The 22,803-nt window shown below is 39.1% G+C and overlaps 1 protein-coding gene across 1 annotated transcript in view; it reads right to left on the bottom strand.

Annotated features, from left to right (window-relative positions):
• Positions 1 to 20,905: 20,905 nt before the first annotated feature.
• The window catches only part of LOC136872640 (uncharacterized), a 92,799-nt gene continuing 90,901 nt past the window's right edge, over positions 20,906 to 22,803 (bottom strand). The window contains exon 2 of the mRNA XM_067146448.2: positions 20,906 to 22,353. Coding sequence (XP_067002549.2) covers positions 21,097 to 22,332 — 1,236 coding nt within the window. The 5' untranslated portion in view covers positions 22,333 to 22,353 and the 3' untranslated portion in view covers positions 20,906 to 21,096. The remainder of the gene's footprint in view (positions 22,354 to 22,803) is intronic.

Here is a 22,803-nt window from a genome sequence, read left to right as displayed (position 1 = left end):
CAGGGAATATCTGCCGCTTAAATCATATTGACCTTGACCAGTAATTTAAAGATAACCAGCACGTACTAGTAAGCGTTTGGCATTATTCGTCTTATCACGTTACAGTAGCTATTAGAAAATTATATTTTGTTATAAATGAGTAGAGGTCCGCCTCTGTAGTGTGAGTGTGATTAGCTGCCACTCCCGGAGGCCCGGGTTCGATTCCTGAATCTGCCACGAAATTTGAAAAGTGGTACGTGGGCTGGAACTGGGTCCACTCAGCCTCGGGAGGTCAACTGAGTAGAGGTGGGTTCAATTCCCACCGCAGCCATCCTGGAAGTGGTTATACTTGGTTTCCCACTTCCCCTCCAGGCAAATGCCGGGATGGTACCTAACTTAAGGCCACGGCCGCTTCCTTTCCTCTTCCTTGTCTATCCTATCCAATCATCCCCTCCCTCCGCAAGGCCCCTGTTCAGCATATCAGGTGAGGCTGCCTGGGCGAGGTACTGGTAAACCTCCCCAGTTGTATCCCCGACCCAGAGTCTGAAGCTCCAGGACACTGCCCATGAGGCGGTAGAGGTGGGATCATTCGCTGAGTCCGAGGGAAGAACTGACCCTGGAGGGTAAACAGATAAAGAAGAAGAAGATAAATGTGTAGAATATACTTGCATATTCGCCTTACAACTGGAATAATTAAATGCAAAAGTATATTCTAATTGAGGTGGGGGGGCTCACAAATCTTGACATCTACAAAAGTAGTACAAAAGGAGAGATTTTTCTAAATTAACTCAAAAATGAAACACAGTACTTTTGCAGCGAATAAAATTTTAAAGAAAAGGATATAAATGGAATAGATTGTGGATATTTTACAAGTTTTTATAACTAAATACTCTCTCTAAATTAACCCTGAAAACAACAAATTTTTACAAAAGCCAACATATAGGCCCTACGTACTTCTATTATCAGTTTCTAAATGCCTTAATCAAGATTTTTCACGGAAGCCTACTATCCTTAGACATTTAAAGCAAATTGGGCAGTGAGAGGAAGAATAATAAATCTCAGACATTTATATACCTTTGTTAAGGTGTATTATTGACTAGCTGATGTACCCGTGCTTCACTACGGAATTCTACATTGCATACATAATTGTAGGTTAGGTAGTGTACACCTTGTGAGCAAGATTGTATGAAATTGCATAGCTCTTAACATTACCCTAGAAACGCGACGGGGAACTCACCAAACATATTTTCTCACATGGAGACTGAGTTAGGGAATTCTCACTGTAATGGTAGACCCGCTTGCATACCAACAGTCACAATCAGGTTGGGAAGCTCTCATTATAATGGTAGAAACTCACTCTCCACCTGCCTTTTTAAATCCTCAGAAAGACAGTCTTAGTGGATTTCCCAACTGAAATGAACATACATTACAATAACGTCAGTAGGAATGGCGCGATTGAAAACAATGCTTTCATATGAAATACGCGATCAAATGAAAAACCAGACGTTTTCTCACTTTTAACGAACAGTACTTCGCTGCCGATCTAACACTCCAAAGTTCCAGAGCTGGAATGACCAAGCCGCAGACTACCGTGATCCGTGAACATTCTTCGTCCCTCTTCAGCGGGGAGGGGTTCGAATAGTGGCGACTCCCAGGGCATAAACTATGCCCTTTTACTAATCTGTTTCCTACGAGTACCCGATGAGTCGGAAAGTATCAATTCACTACACTGGCGGCAGAAAAATCTATCTGACTTGGAGGCAAATGTTCCCTCCAAGCCAGAAGAGAAACCCCCTCATCACCGCTAATTTGGAAGAAAATGAACGTAGAATTTAATAAAAATGAAGAGGAAGAAGCGGCTCTTTTAAGGGTTGAGTTATGAGTTATTCTGTGAATTGTGGTGCTATAATTTGGAATAGCCCTAATTGTTATTCAATGCATACTACTACTACTACTACTACTACTACTACTGAGTCTCTGGTTTAAGTAGCTATGCCCACTGCTCATTCAAAAGAGCGCGTCAGAGTAGGGATCGAATAGCTGGAATACTATGATGAACCAGTGTGCTACGTACCAGCTGTATCAGAAAATGTATGAACCAAAGGAATAGCATGCTAAAGAAGAAAGTTTTCTAACTCCCCGGCTATTTCCCGCCAATATTCAGTCAGGCTATTATACTCGCTACGCAGCAGTAATCCCGTCTATCGGAGTTGAGAGGCAGCAAAAGAGACAAAGGACATCACAACAAACAATGGTCAATGTAATGTCGTCGTTGATCAATGTAATGCCCTTTCGATATTGTAATCCTTCACATTTAGTTTTCTTTCGACTCTGAAATACCACTCTTATCATAGTCGGTACGTTAAAACTGAATAAAACATAAATGATCGGAAATTGTATTCTCTATAACTTTTGTTATGTAGTACTTTTCGATAGAACCAATAACATTCGTATTTAAAAATTACATTTTAGGCGCCTTCCCCTAAACTACAGGTTCATCCGGGGTGAATAAAATTCTTTATAGCTTAGACTGTAGTTTCTTATTCCCCGACTCTACATACATTTTAACCCATTTTCTCTTGACTCGGCGTTGATATGGACTTGGCAATAAAAATACATATTCATGAATATCTGTGTTACCATAGCCGGTACGGTAAAAATGTATAAGACATAAATGGTCGGAAATTTAATTCTATATAACTTTGGTTATGTAGTATTTATCGATACGACCACTAATAATATAAATATTTGAGAATTAAATTTTAGGCCTTCCACTAAACTACCATTTCACTCAGGGTGAATTAAATGCTTTATAGTCTAGATTGTATTAGCTCATTCTCCGACTTTGCATACCAATTTCCAATGAGATATTTAATATTTAAGAAATATTTAAGAATTAAGTTTCAGGCCTTCCTCTAAACTACCATTTCGCTCAGCGTGAATAAAATTATTTATAACCTAGATTATAGCCACTTATTCCCCAACCTTGCATTCCAATTTTTATTAAGATAGGACCACTAATACAGTAAATAATTGAAAATTAACTTTCCTCCCTTCCACTAAACTACCATGTCCATCAGTGTGAATAAAATTATTTATGGCCTAGATTGTAGCGACGTATTCCCCTACCTTGCATACCAATTTTCATTAAATTCGCTTTAGCCGTTTTCTAGTGATGCGTGTACATACATACAGACAGACAGAAATTACGGAAAAGTAAAAAGTGCATTTCCTTGTTACTATGGACATGACCGATACAGAAATGCCATTCTTTTCAAATTCTGAGCAATGTACAGACAAAACTCTTATTTTATATATATTGTGATCTTTCCTGCTTTTAAAGACACAACCCAAACATTTCCGTCTACTGATGTCATTCCACGCCATCTCTCCCCTGACAGCTCGGAACATACCACTTAGTCGAGCAGCTCGTCTCCTTTCTCCAAAGTCCTCTCAGCCCCAACTTTGCAACATTTCAGTAACGCTACACTTTTGTCTGAAATCACCCAGAACAAATCGAGCTGCTTTTCATTGGATTTTTTCCAGTTCTTGAATAAAGTAATCCTAGTGAGGGTCCCATACACTGAAACCATACTCTAGTTGGAGTCTTACCAGAGACTCCATGCCCTCTCTTTTACATCCCTTAAATACCCTTATAACCATGCGCAGGTATCTGTGCCCTTTATTTACAATCTTATTTATGTGATTATCGTAATGAAAATAATTTCTTATATAAACACCAAGGTACCTACAATGATCCCCAAAATCAACTTTCACCCCATCAACGCAGTAATTTAAAATGAGAGGAATTTTCTAAGTTTTGAAACTCACAACCTGACTTTTAACGCCATTTATCATCACACCATTGTCCGACTCGTTGGCTGAAAGGTCAGCGTACCGCCTTTCGGTTCAGAGGGTCCCAGGTTCGATTCCCGGCCGGGTCGGGAATTTTAACGTTAATTGGTTAATTCCAATGGCACGGGGGCTGGATGTATGTGTTGTCTTCATCATCATTTCATCCTCATCACGACGCGCAGGTCGCCTACGGACGTCAAACAGAAAGACCTGCACCTGGCGAGCCGAACCCTTCCAGAAATATCCCGGCACTAAGAGCCATACGATATTTCATCTCATCACACCATTGCCTCACAACATTATCGAGGTCATTTTGCAGTTGCTCACAATCTTGTAACTTATTTATTACTTTGTACAGAATAACATCACTTGAAAAAAGCCACATATCGGATTCCACTTCTTTACACATATTAATGACTAGCGAATGTACCCGTGCTTCGCTACGGTATTCTACATTGTATTCGAATATCGACGTAAATAGTGTACATGCAGTAAATAAGATTGTTTTAAAATTGCATGTCTCTTAGCGTTATCCGAGAAAGAGCATGGGGAGGTCCCCGTACGTTGTTTCCAATGTAAAGTGTTTGTTACGGATTTGTGATATAGCGGCAGACTCACTTGCCTACTGCCATTCACAATCGAGTTGGGATGATTACGTAATAATTGCAGGCCCCATTGCCTACTACGCGGACAGAATCGATTTGGGGAGTTTTCGTTAATATGGCAGCCCCCTTCCTACTTCCAGACAGATTTCAGGTGAGGAGTTTTTATTATAATGGCAGGCAATTACCCTACTATCACTCGAAATTGAGTTGTGCAGTTATCATTATAATGCCAGGCCCATTTTCCTACTGCCAGCCAGCTTACTGCCAGTCATACCAAGTTGGTGAGTTTCCATCAAAATAGCAGGCCACTATGCCTAATGCCAGTCACATTTTAGATGAGGACATTTCTTTATAATGATAGGCACCCTTGCCTACTGCCAAACACAATCGGGTAGGGGAGTTTTAAACAAAACTGCATGCTCACTTGCCTTCTGCAAGTCAAATCGGGAAGGGAACTATTCATTATAATTGTAGGCTTTCCTTACTAATGACAGTTACACAGGAGTTGGAGAAGGAACCCTTTCATACTGCCAGTCAAAGTGCGTGTGGGGAGTACTGATTACAATAGCAGACCCACCCTTTCTCGATCGCTACAAATCGACATCAGTGAATATATATAGATCGACATACGAAAGTATATGCGTGTTTACAATATTGAAGACCTTCATTTACAGATTAACTGCTACTAAACGTACGTCATATCGAGAAAGGATTATACCATAAGACACGCCGGATTTAGTGGCCTAAATGGCTGGTCCTATGATATGTCGTCTATTCTTGGGTCAGATTGAGTTAGAAACGTGGAACAGGGTAACGTTTTTGTAAGATTATCTCACATTACATTACTTTTCGGATAATTATGTGACAGCTACATACATAGCATTTGGCTCACATATGGCTACTGGGTGGGCCAATTTTCGTGAAGAGTTTGATGATTCTGTATTTCATGTGAGTAATCGAAGGTATGAATTATGCTGTGAAAATTCCAAATTGACTTAACATCGATTAATAGAGAAAAATCAAACGTAAAAGGGATATAGATACGGCAAAAAGTCATAAGACCAAGGTTGTAGATCATTCCAAATTGAATGGAGATTGTGCAATCTGTTATGTGATAGGAATTTCCGAAGGTCTGCACCATCATTAAAATTGCCTGCATATTTCGATATTCTTCGGGGATAAAAAGTGAAAAATTTAATTATCTTGGATGTTTTCCGTTCGTTACAGGCTAAAACGTATAATTTTGTCAAATTTCAATTATCTTCTTTTTCTTCTGGCAAATTATGCCGCAATCTGGATTTTGGGCGAGGCGGGTAAAAATTAGGACTTTCAGGAAACTAAACCAAAAATTATGGAGATGGTCATTATTACCCCTTAAACGGAAAGCTGTACGAAAATTTCGCCAAAATAGTCAGTGTAGAGGTACACAGTCGTTACGATTTGATTTATATTGATAAGGAATCTGCTCCATGTAAAACACCTTTTGGGCTATGTCCGCTGGACTCAACATGCAAAACTGACCATTCATGATATCTCCCTCATTAATCTTCCTGACGAAAAAATGCACATGAAAAAAGGTTAAGAGGTGGAATTCCATCACGTTTGGTCGATTTCCAGTCAGGTTGGTCTTGTTCTGTATATATTGTGGAAGAGTAAAATCACCATTTCGGTTCCCTATAGACCACCAGTCCATCCCGGAACATGAAATCTTATTTACGTTTAAAACCTACCTTTGGACAGGTGGATGCTAAATATAAATTTTGGTTTGAATGTCTTCAGGAGTTTTCAAGTTGTAAGGAATACGCTTTACACGCACCCGCTCGTGAGTTAAGTCCGATGGGACTTGTACAGAAAAACGGTCCGTTAATGATATCTCCCTTATTAATCCTCGTATCGAAATGATGCACATGAGAAAAAAGGTTTAGAAATTAATTTCTACCAAGGCAGGTAGATTTAAATTAACTTTGGTTGTGTATATTTTGTGGAAGTGCAAAATCACTGTTTCGGTTTCGTATAAACCTCCAGTCAGTTCAGGGATTTAGAAACAATATTTGTCCTAAAACCTATCAAGGACAGGTGTATATTCTAAATATGAGTCTTGGTGGAAATACATCCAGTAGTTTCTAGCACTCGCGTACATACGGCGTAATTAAGGAAGAAAATAATACAGTTAAGAAAGTTGAAAGTAATAGAAAATGGATTATAACTGAGGACAGCGGGATAACGACAAATATGTAAATGCCAAGTGAATGTATTGGAAAATCAAATGCCCCTCAATAAATTATGCTAGTGTGAGTTATGGATATAATAAAGCGGTAACAGAGGAGAAATTTAGGTCCACTGATTCCTAGGTAAACAAATAATAAGATGACTGATGGTGTTATTACTTAATCTATTCGAGGGCGGTTATAACATCCAACGATATTCCGCCAATATCCCTCGGATAGGCCGATTGACGCCTCTCTTGCCTTCTACCCAAGGAACAACCACGAATGTAAAAGCATAATGAGGAAAATGTCAATACGTTACTTCCCTGCTGGCATGCAGTCAGAGACGTTGCCATGGTAACCTGTAGGTTCGTTGTCGGTCTGTCGGTCACTCAATGCAGAGCATGATACCAGCGGAAAACTGTAAATTTCTCCATCATGTGAAGAGTAAGGTAAATTATGAACATAACGAAAGTTGTTTATAATGAAGAGACGTTTCACGTACGGTAAACGAAGTTTACAGAAAATCAATAGTATAAGAGAAAATGGAGGAAAACCATTCTGGTTTTCCTATAAACCCCCGTCTATTTAAAGATTTTAAAATAATATGCATATTGAAACCTTCCCCAGTATGAGCATACTCTAAATATGAAGTTTGGTTGAAACCTATCTTGCCGTTTCGACGTGATGGTGGAAAAACCATTCTGGTTTTCCTATAAACCCCCCGTGTATTCAAATATTTTAAAATGATATGCATGTCGAAACCTTCCCCGGGATAAGTATACTCTAAATATTAAGTTTGGTTGAGATCTCTCCAGCCGTTTCGACGTGATGGTGGAAAAACCATTCTGGTTTTCCTATAAACCCCCCGTGTATTCAAATATTTTTAAATAATATGCATATCGAAACCTTCCCCGGGATGAGTATACTCTAAATATGAAGTTTGGTTGAGATCTATCTAGCCGTTTCGACGTGATGGTGGAACAGACAAACAGACAGACAAACAAACAGACAAACAAACAGCGGACCCCCTACAATTTTATTTATATAGATGTATATAAGGAAACATAAAGGTCTAATAATACTGCCTTGCGGAATTCCCCTCTTAATAGTTACAGGGAGAGATAAAGCTTCGCCTACTCTAATTCTCTGAGATCTATTTTCTGGAAATACAGCAACCCATTCAGTCACTCTTTTGTGAAGTTCAATTGCACTCATTTTTGTCAGTAGTCTCCCATGATCTATCCTATCAAATGCCTTAGATCGGTCAATCGCGATACAGTCCATTTGACTTCCTGAATCCAGGATATCTGCTGTATCTTGCTGGAATCTTACTAGTTGAGTTTCAGTGGAATAACCTTTCCTAAACCCGAACTGCCTTTTATCAAACCAGTTATAATTTTGTAAGCATATCTATATATATAAAATAAGAGTTTTGTCTGTACATTGCTCAGAATTTGAAAATAATGGTATTTCTGTATCAGTCATGTCCATAGTAACAAGGAAATGCATTTTTTACTTTTCCGTAATGTCTGTCTGTCTGTCTGTCTGTCTGTCTGTCTGTCTGTCTGTCTGTCTGTCTGTCTGTCTGTCTGTCTGTCTGTCTGTCTGTCTGTCTGTCTGTCTGTCTGTCTGTCTGTCTGTACACGCATCACGAGAAAACGGCTGAAGAGAATTTAATGATAATCGGTACGTGAAGTCCGGGTATTAGCCTCTACAATCTAGGCTATAAATCATTTTACTCACGCTGAGTGAAATGGTAGTTCAGGGGTAGGCCTAAAATTTAATTCTTAAATATTTATATTATTAGTGGTACTATCGATAAATATTACATGACTAAAGTTATATAGAATTAAATTTCCGATCATTTATGCCATACATTGTTACTATACCGGCTTTGATAGCACAGATATTCATGAATTTGTATTTTTGTTGCCATGTCCATATCAACGCCGAGCCACGAGAATATGGTTTAACAGAATTTAATAAAAGTCGGTATATAGAGTCTGGGAATAAGAAACTACAGTCTAAGTTAAAAACAATTTTAATCGCCCTGCATGAAATTGTAGTTTAGGGGAAGCCGCCTAAAACTTAATTTTTAAGTACCTATGTTATTGGTCCTATCGAAACGTGCTACTTAACAAAGGTTATAGAGGATACAATTTCCGACCATTTATGTTTTATTAAACTTTACCGTACCGACTATGATAAGAGTGGTATTTCAGAGTCGGAGGGAAACTAAATGTGAAGGCGTGCAATATTGAAAGCGCATAACATTGATCTATATAAATAAAATTGTAGGGGGTCCGCTGTCTGTAATTTCTTTTGTTTTGCCAATTCTTCAGATATTTATCCATTTTAGGTCAACTCAAGACCGAATCGGTGGTTTTTACGTTTCGTGTCTGTTTGTCTGTCTGTCTGTCCGTCTGTCTGTTTGTCTGTTCCACCATCACGTCGAAACGGCTGGATAGATCTCAACCAAACTTCATATTTAGGGTATACTCATCCCGGGGAAGGTTTCTATATGCATATCATTTTAAAATCTTTGAATACACGGGGGGTTTATAGGAAAACCAGAATGGTTTTTCCACCATCACGTCGAAACGGCTGGATAGATCTCAACCAAACTTCATATTTAGAGTATACTCATCCCGGGAAAGGTTTCGATATGCATATCATTTTAAAATCTTTGAATAGACGGGGTGTTTATAGGAAAACCAGAATGGTTTTCATCCATTTTCTCTTATACTATTGATTTTCTGTAAACTTCGTTTACCGTACATGAAACGTCTCTTCATTATAAACAACTTTCGTTATGTTCATAATTTACCTTACTCTTCACATGACGGAGAAATTTACAATTTTCTGCTGGTATCATGCTCTGCATTTAGTGACCGACAGACCGACAACGAACCTACAGGTTACCATGGCAACGTCTCTGACTGCATGCCAGTAGGGAAGTAACGTATTGCCATTTTCCTCATTATGCTTTTAAATTCGTGGTTGTTCCTTGGGTAGATGGCAAGAGAGGCGTCAATCGGCCCATCTGCGGGATATTGGCGAAATATCGTTGGAGGTTATAACCGGCCTCGAATAGATTAAGTAATAACACCATTAGTCATCTTATTATTATTTGTTTACCTAAGAATCACTGGACCTAAATTTCTCCTCTGTTACCGCTTTATTATATCCATTACTCACACTAGCATAATTTATTGAGGGGCATTTGATTTTCCAATACATTCACTTGGCATTTACATATTTGTCGTTATCCGGCTGTCCTCAGTTATAATCCATTTTCTATTACTTCCAACTTTCTTAACTGTATTATTTTCTTCCTTAATTACGCCGTATGTACGCGAGTGCTAGAAACTACTGGATGTACTTCCAACAAGATTCATATTTAGAATACACCTGTCCTTGATAGGTTTTAGGGCAAATATTGTTTCTAAATCCCTGAACTGACTGGAGGTTTATACGAAACCGAAACAGTGATTTTGCACTTCCACAAAATATACACAACCAAACTTAATGGAAATCTACCTACCTTGGTAGAAATTAATTTCTAAACCTTTTTTCTCATATGCATCATTTCGATACGAGGATTAATAAGGGAGATATCATTAACGTACCGTTTTTCTGTACAAGTCCCATCGGACTTAACTCACGAGCGGGTGCGTGTAAATCGTATTCCTTACAACTTGAAAACTACTGAAGACATTCGAACCAAAATTTATATTTAGCATCCACCTGTCCAAAGGTAGGTTTTAAACGTAAATAAAATTTCATGTTCCGGAATGGACTGGCGGCTTATAGGGAACCGAAATGGTGATTTTACTCTTCCACAATATGTACAGAAGAAGACCAATCTGACTGGAAATCGAACAAACATGATGGAATTCCACCTCTAAACCTTTTTTTCATGTGCATTTTTTCGTCAGGAGGATTTATAATGGAGATATCATGAATGGTCAGTTTTGCAGGTTAAGTCCAGCGGACATAGCCCAAAAGGTGTTTTACATGGAGCAGATTCCTTATCTATATAAATCAAATTGTAATGACTGTGTGCCGCTACACTGACTATCTTGGCGAAATTTTCGTACAGCATTCCGTTTAAGGGGTAATAATGACCATCTCCATAATTTTTTGGTTTAGTTTCCTGAAAGTCCTAATTTTTACCCGCCTCGCCCAAAATCCAGATTGTGGCATAATCTGCCAGACGAAAAAGAAAATAATTGAAATTTGACAAAATTATACGTTTTAGCCTGTAATGAACGGAAAACTACCAAGATCATTAAATTTTTCACTTTTTATCCCCGAAGAATATCGAAATATGCAGGAAATTTTAATGATGGTGCACCCTTCGGAAATTCCTATCACATAACGGATTGCACAATCTCCGTTCAATTTGCAATGATCTACAACCTTGGTCTTATGACTTTTTGCCGTATCTGTATCCCTTTTACGTTTGATTTTTCTCTATTAATCGATGTTAAGTCAATTTGGAATTTTCACATGCATAATTCATACTTTCAATTACTTATATGAAATACAGAATCATCAAACTCTTCACGAAAATTGGCCCACCCAGTAGCCATATGTGAGCCAAATTCTATGTACGTAGCTGTCACATAATTATCCGAAAAGTAATGTAATGTGAGATAATCTTACAAAAACTTTACCCTGTTCCACATTTCTAACTCACTCTGACCCAAGAATAGACGACGTATCATAGGACCAGCTATTTAGGCCACTAAATCCGGCGTGTCTTATGGTATAATCCTTTGTCGATATGACGTACGTTTAATAGCAGTTAATCTGTAAATGAAGGTCTTCAATATTGTAAACACGCATATACTTTCGTATGTCGATCTATATATATTCACTGATGTCGATTTGTAGCGATCGAGAAAGGGTGGGTCTGCTATTGTATCAGTACTCCCCACACCGTCTTTGACTGGCAGTAGGAAAGGGTTCCTTCTCCAACTCCTGTGTAACTGTCATTAGTAAGGAAGGCCTAAAATTGTAATGAATAGTTCACTTCTCGATTTGATTTGCAGCAGGCAAGTGAGCATGCAGTTTTGTGTAAAACTCCCCTACCCGATTGTGTTTGGCAGTAGGCAAGGGTGCCCGCCATTATAAAGAAATGTCCTCATCTAAAATGTGACTGGCATTAGGCATAGCGGCCTGCTATTTTGATGGAAACTCACCAACTTGGTGTGACTGGCAGTAAGCTGGCTGGCAGTGGGAAAATGGGCCTGGCATTATAATGATAACTGCACAACTCAATTTCGAGTGATAGTACGGTAATTGCCTGCCATTATAATAAGAACTCCTCAACTGTAATCTGTCTGGAAGTAGGAAAGGGGGCTGCCATTTTAACGAAAACTCCCCAAATCGATTCTGTCCGCGTAGTAGGCAATGGGGCCCGCGATTATAATGTAAACTTCCCAACTCGATTGTGTATGACAATAGGCAAGTGAGCCTGCCGTTATATCACAAATCCGTAACAAACACTTTACATTGGAAACAACGTACGGGGACCTCCCAATGCTCTATCTCGGATAACGCTAAGAGACATGCAATTTTAAAACAATCTTATTTACTGCATGTACACTATTTACTTCGATATTCGTATACAATGTAGAATATCGTAGCGAAGCACGGGTACATTCGCTAGTCAACAATAACATTACATTGACCATTGTTTGTGGTGATGTTCTTTGTCTCTTACGCTGCCGCTCAACTCCGATAGATGGGATTACTGCTGCGTACCGAGTATAACAGCCTGACTGAATATTGGGGAAAATAGCCGCGGAGTTAGAAAACTTTCTTCTTTAGCATGTCATTCCTCTGGTTCATACATTTTCTGATACCATACTGCTGGTACGTAACACACTGCTTCATCATAGTATTCCAGCTATTCGATCCCTACTCTGACGCGCTGTTTTGAATGATCAGTGTGCTCTCTCAAGGCAGTGGTATACTTAGTAGTAGTAGTAGTAGTAGTAGTAGTAGTAGTAGTAGTAGTAGTAGTAGTAGTAGTAGTAGTAGTAGTATGACCTGGTCTAGAATTACCCCTCCCCCTCCCCGAAAAAAGACTAAGAGTGTTCACGGATCATGGCTGTCAGAGGCCTGGTCATTCCAGCTCTGGAAGCTTGGACTGTTATATTGGCAGCATAGTACTGTTCGTTAAAAGTGAGAAAATGTGTGGTTTTTCATTTGATTGAGTATTTAATGTGAAATCATTGCCTTTACTCGCGCAGTTGCAATGCCCTATGTTCATTTCAATTGGGAAAACCCACTAAGACAATCTTTCTGAGGATGTAAAAAGGCAGGTGGAGAATGAGTGTCTGTCATTACAATGCAATTCCTCAACCTGATTGAGACTGATGGTAGGAAAGCGGGCCTACCATTACAATGAAAATTTCCTAACGCAGTCGTCATATGAGAAAAGGCGTTTGGTGATTTCTCCGTCGCGTTTCTAGGGTAACGTTAAGCGCTAAGAAATTTAATACAGTCTTGCTCATAACGCGTACTCCACCTAACCTACTGTTCTGTATACAATGTAGAATTCCGTAGCGAAGCACGGGTACATCAGCTAGTATATATATAAAATAAGAGTTTTGTCTGTACATTGCTCAGAATTTAAAAAGGATGGTATTTCTGTATTAGTCATGCCCACAGTAAGAAGGAAATGCCATTTTTACTTTTCCGTAATGTCTGTCTGTCTGTCTGTCTGTCTGTCTGTCTGTCTGTCTGTCTGTCTGTCTGTCTGTCTGTCTGTCTGTCTGTCTGTCTGTCTGTCTGTCTGTCTGTCTGTCTGTCTGTACTCGCATCACGAGAAAACGGCTGAAGAGAATTTAATGAAAATCGGTATACAAAATCGGGCATTAAGTCGCTATAATCTAGGCCATAAATAATTTTATTCACGCTGACTGAAATGGTAGTTTAGGGGAAGGCCTAAAACTTAATTCTCAAATATTTATGTTATTAGTGGTCATATCGTAATGAAAATCGGTATACAAAGTCGGGGAATAAGTCGCTATAATCTAGGTCATAAATAATTTTACTCACGCTGAGTGAAATGGAAGTTTAGGGGAAGCCTTATAATTTAATTCTCAAATCTTTGTTATTAATGGTCGTATCTTAACGAAAATCGGTAGGGAAAGTCGAGGAATAAGTTGCTACAATCTAGGACTTAAATAATTGTGTTCACGCTGAGTAAAATGGTAGTTTAGGGGAAGGCCTACAATGTAATTCTCAAATATTTATGTTATTGGTGGTCCTATCTTAATAAAAATCGGTATGCAAAGTCGACGAATAAGTAGCTATAATCTAGGCCATAAATAAGTTTATTCACGCTAAATGAAATGGTAGTTTAGGGTTAGGCCTAAAATTTAATTCCCAAATAATTATGTTATTATTGGTCGTATCGATAAATACTACATAACTTAAGTTATAGAGTATTATATTTCCGATCATTTATACATTGTTACCATAGCGGCCATGATCAGAGATATTCATGAATTTGGATTTTTGTTACCACGTCCTTATCAGCGCCGAGTCACGAGAAAATGGGTAGACAGGATTTAATGAAAATCGGTATGTAAATTCGGAGAATAAGGAACTACAGTCTACGCTAAAAAATTTATAAGACGGCCTAAGATCACAGAGTCGAAAGAAAACTAAATGTGAAGGCCTACAATATAGAAAGCTCATAAAAATGATCAAAAATAGCATTACATTGGCCATTGTTTGTTGTGATGTGCCTTGTCTTCTGTTGTCACTCATCTCCGATAGACAGGATTACTGCTGCGTACCAAGTATTTTTTTTAAATTTCCCTGACGTCGGACTGACGCAGTTAGGTCTTATGGCAAAGGTGGGAGAAGAAAGGGCTATGAGTGTGAAGGAAGCGGCATTGGCCTTAATTAAGGTATAGCCCCAATCTTTTCCTGGTGTGAAAATGGGAATCCACGGAATAACAGTCTGAAGGCTGCCGACAGTGGGATTCGAATCCACGATCTTCCGGATTCAAGCTCATAGCTGCGCGTCCCTAACCACACGGCCGACTCGCCCAGTCACACGAGTGTAACAGTCTGCCTAAATATTGGCGGGAATTAGCTGGGGAAATGGGTAACTTTCTTCTTTAGCATGCCATTCCTCTGTTTCACAAATTTTCCGATCCTGCTGGTACGTAACACACTGGTTCAGTATAGCATTCGAGCTATTCAATCCCTACTCTGAGGCACTGATTGGAATGAGAAGTGTGCAAATTCAATGGAATAATGGCAGAGAAGTGTTCACGGCTGTCTGCGGGCTGGTCATTCGAGTTCTGGAACTTAGGTATGTAGATCGACACCGTGGTACTGTTCGTTACAAGTGAGAAAATGTGCAGTTTTTCATTTGATCGAGTATTTTATATGATAACATTGCTTTTAACCGCTACATTTCTACTGACGTTTATGTAATGACCTATATTGACTTACGTTAGGAAAACCACAAAGTCAGTCTCTCTGAGAATCCCGTAGCGAAGCACGGGTACAATAGCTAGTCTAATATATAATCAATCAATCAATCAATCAATCAAAAAAGAGTAGCGTTCCGACAAAAGAGTAGCGTTACAAAAATGTTGCAATGTTTGGGTTGGGAAGAATTGAGAGAAAGAAGAAGAGCTGCTCGACTAAGTGGTATGTTCCGAGCTGTCAGCGGAGAGATGGCGTGGAATGACATTAGTAGACGAATAAGTTTGAAAGGCGTTTATAAAAGTAGGAAAGATCACAATATGAAGATAAAGTTGGAATTCAAGAGGACAAACTGGGGCAAATATTCATTTATAGGAAGGGGAGTTAGGGATTGGAATAACTTACCAAGGGAGATGTTCAATAAATTTCCATTTTCTTTCAAATCATTTCGGAAAAGGCTAGGAAAGCAACAGATAGGGAATCTGCCACCTGGGCGACTGCCCTAAATGCAGATCAGTATTGATTGATTTAATATATAATCAGAAAGAATGCTTTCCCAAAGCTTACATGCAATGCATGTTAAACTGACTGACCTGTAATTTTCAGCTTTATGTCTATCACCCTTTCCTTTATACACTGGGGCTACTATAGCAACTCTCCATTCATTTGGTATATCTCCTTCATGCAAACAATAATCATATAAGTACTTCAGATATGGTGCTATATCCGCAACCAATTGCCTTTATTATATCCCCAGACATCTTATCAATTCTTGACGCTTTTATTTTTCAACTTTTGAATCTTACTGTAAATGGCATTGTTATCGTAGGTAAATGTTAATAATTCTTTAGTATTAGTCACCTCCTCTATCTGAACATTATCCTTTTAACAAAAAAACTTTACCTACTGCTGACTGAATACTTCTGCCTTTTGAAGGTCCTCACATACACACTGCCCTTGTTCATTAATGATTCCTGGAATGTCCATCTTGGAACCTGTTTCTGCCTTAAAGTACCTATACACAATCTCCCATTTTTCACTAAAGTTTGTATGACCGCCAATTATGCTTGTCATCATTTCAATTTCCTAGTCAGTTTCTTCAATTTCCCCTTACTTCCACAGCCATTTCTAACTCTATTTATTTCCAACTTTCCTTCTTAGTTGCTTCACTTCTCTGTTTCACTTCTCTGTTTGCTCAAGTACAAGAAACTGATTCATTCAACACCGTTAATCCCTGTCAACAAAGTATCTGCCTATGAATTTGTACAGCAGTTCTGAACGCGTTATGAAAACACACAGTTATTTCTATGTTCACCATGAGTGTAGATCTATAATCAGTTGTCTAAGAGAAACAGATAAGGGTAAGAACAAGCGTTAAATTCAGCCGACATATTAAGCCAATATAATTCTTTACAAATCCAACAGGTTACGAGAAAGGAATACCGGTACCTAAAGGTGCGATTCTGTAATATAAAATGTTAGAAGGGCGATGATGTTCAATTTCGTGAGGCTATTGCTAGGGTGGTGGAGGGAAAAATAGATGGAAGGAAGGGAAGAGAAAGAAGAAGGTTTGGAATGTTAACAGATGTCAAACAAGGAAGAAAGCTATGAGCAACGGAAGCAAGATGCTCTTGACAGAGGATCGTGGAGACTGTCCAGTTGATACCTGTCTCAAGACAGATTCACACAAGAAGAAGATTGCTAGGCAAACGTGCTCTTACTTACTGAAGCGGGGAAGCCCCTCAGGTATGTACTTGCGGTGGTCATCTGATCGTATTACACATCCTTACGGATTACACGGACCTGGCTGATTCAATGCCGTAGTCTAAAACACCCGAGAACCTGATTCTACTAATTGACGACCAGGCAGCAAACCTCGTCAGCCGTTGTATGAGGGCTAGTGGCTTGATTTATCGTGTTTAAATGTGAACGCCCTATTTGTTTGTAATTTTTATGTCATTGTTAAGTGCATTTTTATTCTGTTGACTTTCTTTTAGTATGTGTGTGTGTGTATTTTTAATGTGTTTTAACTTATAATTTGCATAAAATATACTATTTCACTTCAAAGACAATGCCGTATTTCATTTTATTACATTTTAATCTATTCTCAAACGAATGTTATAAAATAATGCATTGTGAATGAGATCCACAGATTATCTAAATTCATGTTCATTTCTAATTATTATTTTAAGTTCTAGTCAGAGGATAAATTTTAAAATTTCAATCATCATTACATTTCGTTTCATCTCGTACAATTAGGGACCGATGACCTAGATGTTAGCCCCCTTTAAACGACAAGCATCATCATCATGCATTGTTCTTGACGTTGTGTCAGAAGCTGCCACGGAATGGGCGTGTATCCCATGCGTCTTTAGTGTCATATACATTGCGATGTGCCTGCAATGCCGTGTACTGTTATGCTTACTTGTTTATCAAGAATTTATTATGTTTTCTCTGGGATTTATCGTATTTATTCTTCATTTCTGGAATTACTAGTCTTTAAAATATTTGTTTGCTATGTATGCTATGCTATGCACGTCATAAATTAGTAAGCGTGCTACGAATATTTAATTAATTCCATTTAATTAATTTTTAGTTGTAACATAGATATTTAATTGAGTGTTATGGATTTATTCCAAGGAGTCCTCCATTTAATTTAATTATTTATCAAAAAAGGGAATATTTGAATTTATATTTGCTATTTCTTTCTTGAATTTTGTTTAAATTCTGTTTTACTTCAATTAGATCTTAACTTTGACATTACATTTTTATAAAAGTTATATATGTTGTCTCATTTAAATAGATTTATTATGAGACATATCAAAAGACGGATTTCACTTGGACGTATCGCTATGATGACTATGTCCCCGATCTGGAAGAGCAGAGATATCAGTTTGGCTACCAAGTACAGATTAGTCAATGCGATTATATTCCCATTGTCAATGTATGGATGTGTGAGCTGACGCTGAAACAGACAGACAAAAATAAGATCGACGCTTTTGAGCTCCAGTGTTGACGAAGAATCTTATGAATACCATGGACTAAAAAAATCACCTACAAGGCAGTTTTAGAACGCACCAAGCTCCGCATGTCATTGGTTGCTAAGATTATGAATCTGAGTCTAGCATACTTCGGTCACTTTATGCGATCAGATGCATTAGAAAAAGCAATCAGGCTGGGAATGATCAGCGGTACAAGGAGACCAGGTCGCCACAGGACTCGTTGGTTAGACACAACCCTCACCTGGAACAACTAAAGAAGGCAGTGCGGAACAGGACAACTTGGAGTACGCCGAGGGTCGGATCCGACTGAAGGGATATCATTATGACACAGGTCCTCAGTGTAGCAAACACTAAATGTCCCCTCCTTTTTCAATTTTCAATTTTGGTTCCTGCAGCACGTCTTCCACATGGGGCATTTTCTGGAGAGGGAGTGTTAAGGTATGCTGCTGTTATTTTATTTTGCTTGTTTGCTTGTCTCCGTTCTTCTGTCCACCTTTGTTTAGACTAATACTCCGTCCAGCTACGCCAACGTCCGTAGTCGTGTTGAAACACCGGATCGCGTGAGAACTCCGAAGTTAAGCAACATTGGGCGTGGTCAAGATTTGGATGGGTTGCCACGCACTGTTGGTGGAGTGTAAGGGAATGGAGGAGCGGAAAGAAATTTTCCACTCTACCGTACGTAAACTCCGGCTCAGGCACACCTCTGCGGAGTTTCTGACCTGCCTTCGGGCAGAATCCACCCATACCGTACCATCTACTATCCATAGGATCAACGTAGACCAAATACTGGAGCTACACTGTTGTTGTGTACGATGTACGTGAATAAATAAATAAATAAATAAGATTACTCCGCGAATCAGATTCAGTGATTTGTGTTCTTTCAGTTTGACAGGAATATCGTCAAGTGGCCGCCATTCAGCAACCGATAAGCGTCAGATGCTTTGCACGTCTTGACAACAAACTACTATTGAATGTGCTCTTTAGATGGTCAAGTTCGCCGTAGGCAGGGACGTATTGTTAGGGCCTGTTAAGGCCTGCAATGCAGGCAGGATCGAAGTCCCGCAAACTCCTAGCAAAAAGTAAAATTAATGTTTACCCTATTGTTTCTGTACGGAAATGGTGGGGTTGGTTTTGTAGAAAGAGTCGAAATAGCAGCTCTTATGATCATTGAGTTGAGTGTAACACAGCATAGCTGTAAACAATGCTTGCCTTCGACGTCTCTCCCAACACTGCCACACGCTCCTCTCAAGAGACCCGCACCAAATTATTTAAAAGCCAGGCAGAGTGGCTCAGATGGTTGAGACGCTGGTCTTGTGACCCCAACTTGGCGGGTTCGATCCTGGCTGAGTCCCGTGGTATTTGAAGGTGCTAAAATACGCAAGCCTCATGTTGGTAGATTTACTGGCACGTAAAAGAACTCCTGCGGGACTAAATTCCGAAACCTCGCGTCTCCGAAAACCGTAAAAGTAGTTACTGGGATGTAAAGCAAAATAACAGTATTACTATTAATTATTTAAAAATAAATACAGCAATGAAAATTAATGGCATAATATAATATTTTATTCAGAAAATGATACTTCATTTATGTGTAGTGCAACTGAAATATTTTTAAGCATAGTTTTGCTGAATAGTTAACTTTTTTTCACACATTAATTCGACAAAAATCAATAGTGCAAAAAGTAGGTTGTTGTGGTAACTCAGATTCTACTCAGTTTCGAAATAGTTGTCTTTCAGCGAAGGTAATTACAGGCTTATTAGTTGTACGGTTTGTAATTTTTCAAATTGTTATTTGAAAAGGACTTATATAATTTTGTTCGTTTATTTTTCTGTGTTGTATTCGAATATAATTTTATAAATGAGACCTATGTATCGGTTACAAACTATAGTTCTGTACTTACCGAAAAAAAAAATTTTGTATACAAACAGCTAAGTGGTGTACGGTAGGCATATCAGCAGCGTAGTAGTTAAACTATGGATACAATCAAATAAAGCCTATTAAACATTATTTTCATAATCTTACAGTATTTAATGATCCCTTTGTTTATATAATTTGAAAATATATTGACCTGGTTCTACCTGTTGTAATTTAATTTCAGTTATTCATAGGTTTTACATCTTATTTGAGGGAGTCCGAACCTTTATTTTGGCGCGCGGGCCTGTACCACATTCGTTACGCACCTACCATGTCCCCACTGAACAAACTAGACTTCACCAGCTGGGAGTCATGGCAGCCACCAGTAACCTAAGAAGCTGGTTTCCAGAATTTCACACTGCGCTTATTCCCAGGAGTAATCGTACCCTGTACCCTCTACAGGTATCGTTCTTTTGGAAGCCATGTTCAAAGGTATTCCCGCCCTAATCCGTCAATTCCGATCACGGGATGTTCTTGTAGCCACCAGACAGCAAGATAAGGTGTTGGCGGAGTCTAGTGTTAAATGATGCCTTGTACTCTTGCACTCGATAGAGATTGGCTGTAGATACCGTCCAGGCTTTTAGACGTTGTATTGCACGTAAGAGGACATTGCCCAAGGAGCACTCATATAAAACATTGATCGCCTTAACGATTACCAGTGCCCCCGCCCACAGAGATGCCGGTACCTACTTGTGAAATCATTTCCGTAGTCCAAAACCATTCCAAGTTAACACATTTTAGTCGCCTTTTACGACAGGCAGGGGATTCCGTGTGTGTATTCTGTGCCCCGGACTAACAGGTGTCTTTTGAAGTTCTTCAGATGGACGGATATTTTAATTTCACCTGAAAGATTGGCTGCAGGTAATATCGATTTCAAAATATGTACAATATTTTTTAAATTAACGTTAACAATATGAGATGATAAATAACAACAGTGAAGATTTATTAGTGATAATTATGACAACCACCTTAATGTCCCGAATTTGTAAAATTGCTCGTGGTGTAGGCAAGTTCAGCATTTTCACTTAGCTGTTCTCCTAAAATGAAAACTTCGTACATTGTACATTCCATTAACAATCGAGCAACCCTTTCTCTTCAAACAGTGGCAACAGGCATTTCATTGCACTGACGTACGCTTCATTCGTATATATCTTCATCTGACGCTCTGACCAATCTTCGGACTCAACTTCATCAAAGTCTAAGCCGTCTTCTGGTTTTGAAAGAACAATCGGTAGAATAGCTATTGCAGCCACAAGGCCGTAGAACGCACAGTCATCGAAGGCCTTCCTTATTACAGCAAGAGGAACTGATCGGTGTGAACAACCAAGGATTTCCAGTGTCTCCAGTAATGTAGTGTGAAATTCCTCTATCAGTTTGTCCACGTAATTCATTCTTATTTCCTGGTTGGTACAAGCGTACAGAAAATATTGGAGATCTAGCCCCGGTGAACTATAATGCACAAGTTGAAAGTCAACAAATCGTAAATCTTCAAGAACACAGTCAGCATATTTGAACATGATGTTGTTCGTCCAAATATCCCCATGAAGAAGAACGTTAAAATCATCATCTTTACGTTTAGTGATCTCTACTATTTTGTCATAATACTTGCTTTCCAGCTTCTTCAATTTACAGGCGTATTTTTCGAAACCTGGCCATTGTGAAGCTGCCTCTGAGAGACATCGAATTCCAGTCTCGAACTCCTTAATCATGTCGTCCTTCATATCCTCATTAAAAAAACATTTGTTATAACTTTCAACAGCTGAAGGATTCTGATTATGAAGACCAATGGAAGCTGCATGGTATCGTGCTAGGGCTTTTATAACCATAGTGCAGTGCGTCAAATCCAAGCCCTCATATCTCTTTGCCAGAGTAAACCCAGAATGCCGTAAGTCTTCCAGTACAATGAATTGGATGGGATCGTTTCCATGGTAGACGCACTTTGCAGCGAATGGTTGATATACTCCTGGCTTGGCATCATTCAGGAGCTTGTGCATAGCTGGAAGAGTTTCCTGCAGCATTCGGGTCTCTATATCGAAGATGTTGCCCTTCTTAAGCATTGATTCTCTATATCCTCCCTGAGGATGACATTTCACGATCACACGACGTTCTAGTGAACCTTCTAACCTGGCAATTATCCTGTACATGTCACAGCTGTAGCCGTCTCCTACTGAATTTGCCATGGAAACTTCACATGAGAGGACAGTCAGATTGGGATTGTTATCCCCAGAACGGAGAGCCTTCTGGACGAAGTCCTTATTTAACCAAGATGGTATTGGAGGCGTCGCATCTTGTCTGTCACCAGCCATGTTGGAGAGGGATGATATATCCTACAAGAAAAAGACCATAAATTAGTGTGTTTCAATATTTGCCCTGTTTTTGTATTGGGTCGGGTGTGAAGTGAAAAGAATCCTTGTAGCTTTTATGACAGGATGCAGTTCCCTAAGTTAACTTCATCAGAGGAGTTAGTGAGACGAAATGAATGACTTGATATATGATGGTAGGAAGGCATATGGTGAAACCCGGCGCCGGCATATAGCCTACACTTGTCCAATAGCACCTTCAATTCTTAACCTCTCCATCTGACGGAATAATCCCCGTCAACAGCGCCATATGTCCTCGTTCCATATGAACACTGCGGAGAGGTTAGGAATTGAATCCAGGCTTTTGGCACGCAATCTAGCGATTACAAATAGTACACCGTATCACCACTTATCCTACCCTGTGCCTAATATTTTGATTGTGAAAAGTTCTTCTGCTAACTATGGTGTCAGACAATA

The sequence above is a fragment of the Anabrus simplex genome, chromosome 4 (assembly GCF_040414725.1).
Source record: "Anabrus simplex isolate iqAnaSimp1 chromosome 4, ASM4041472v1, whole genome shotgun sequence".
NCBI lineage: Eukaryota > Metazoa > Arthropoda > Insecta > Orthoptera > Tettigoniidae > Anabrus > Anabrus simplex.
This window is presented reverse-complemented; position numbering and strand designations above follow the sequence as displayed.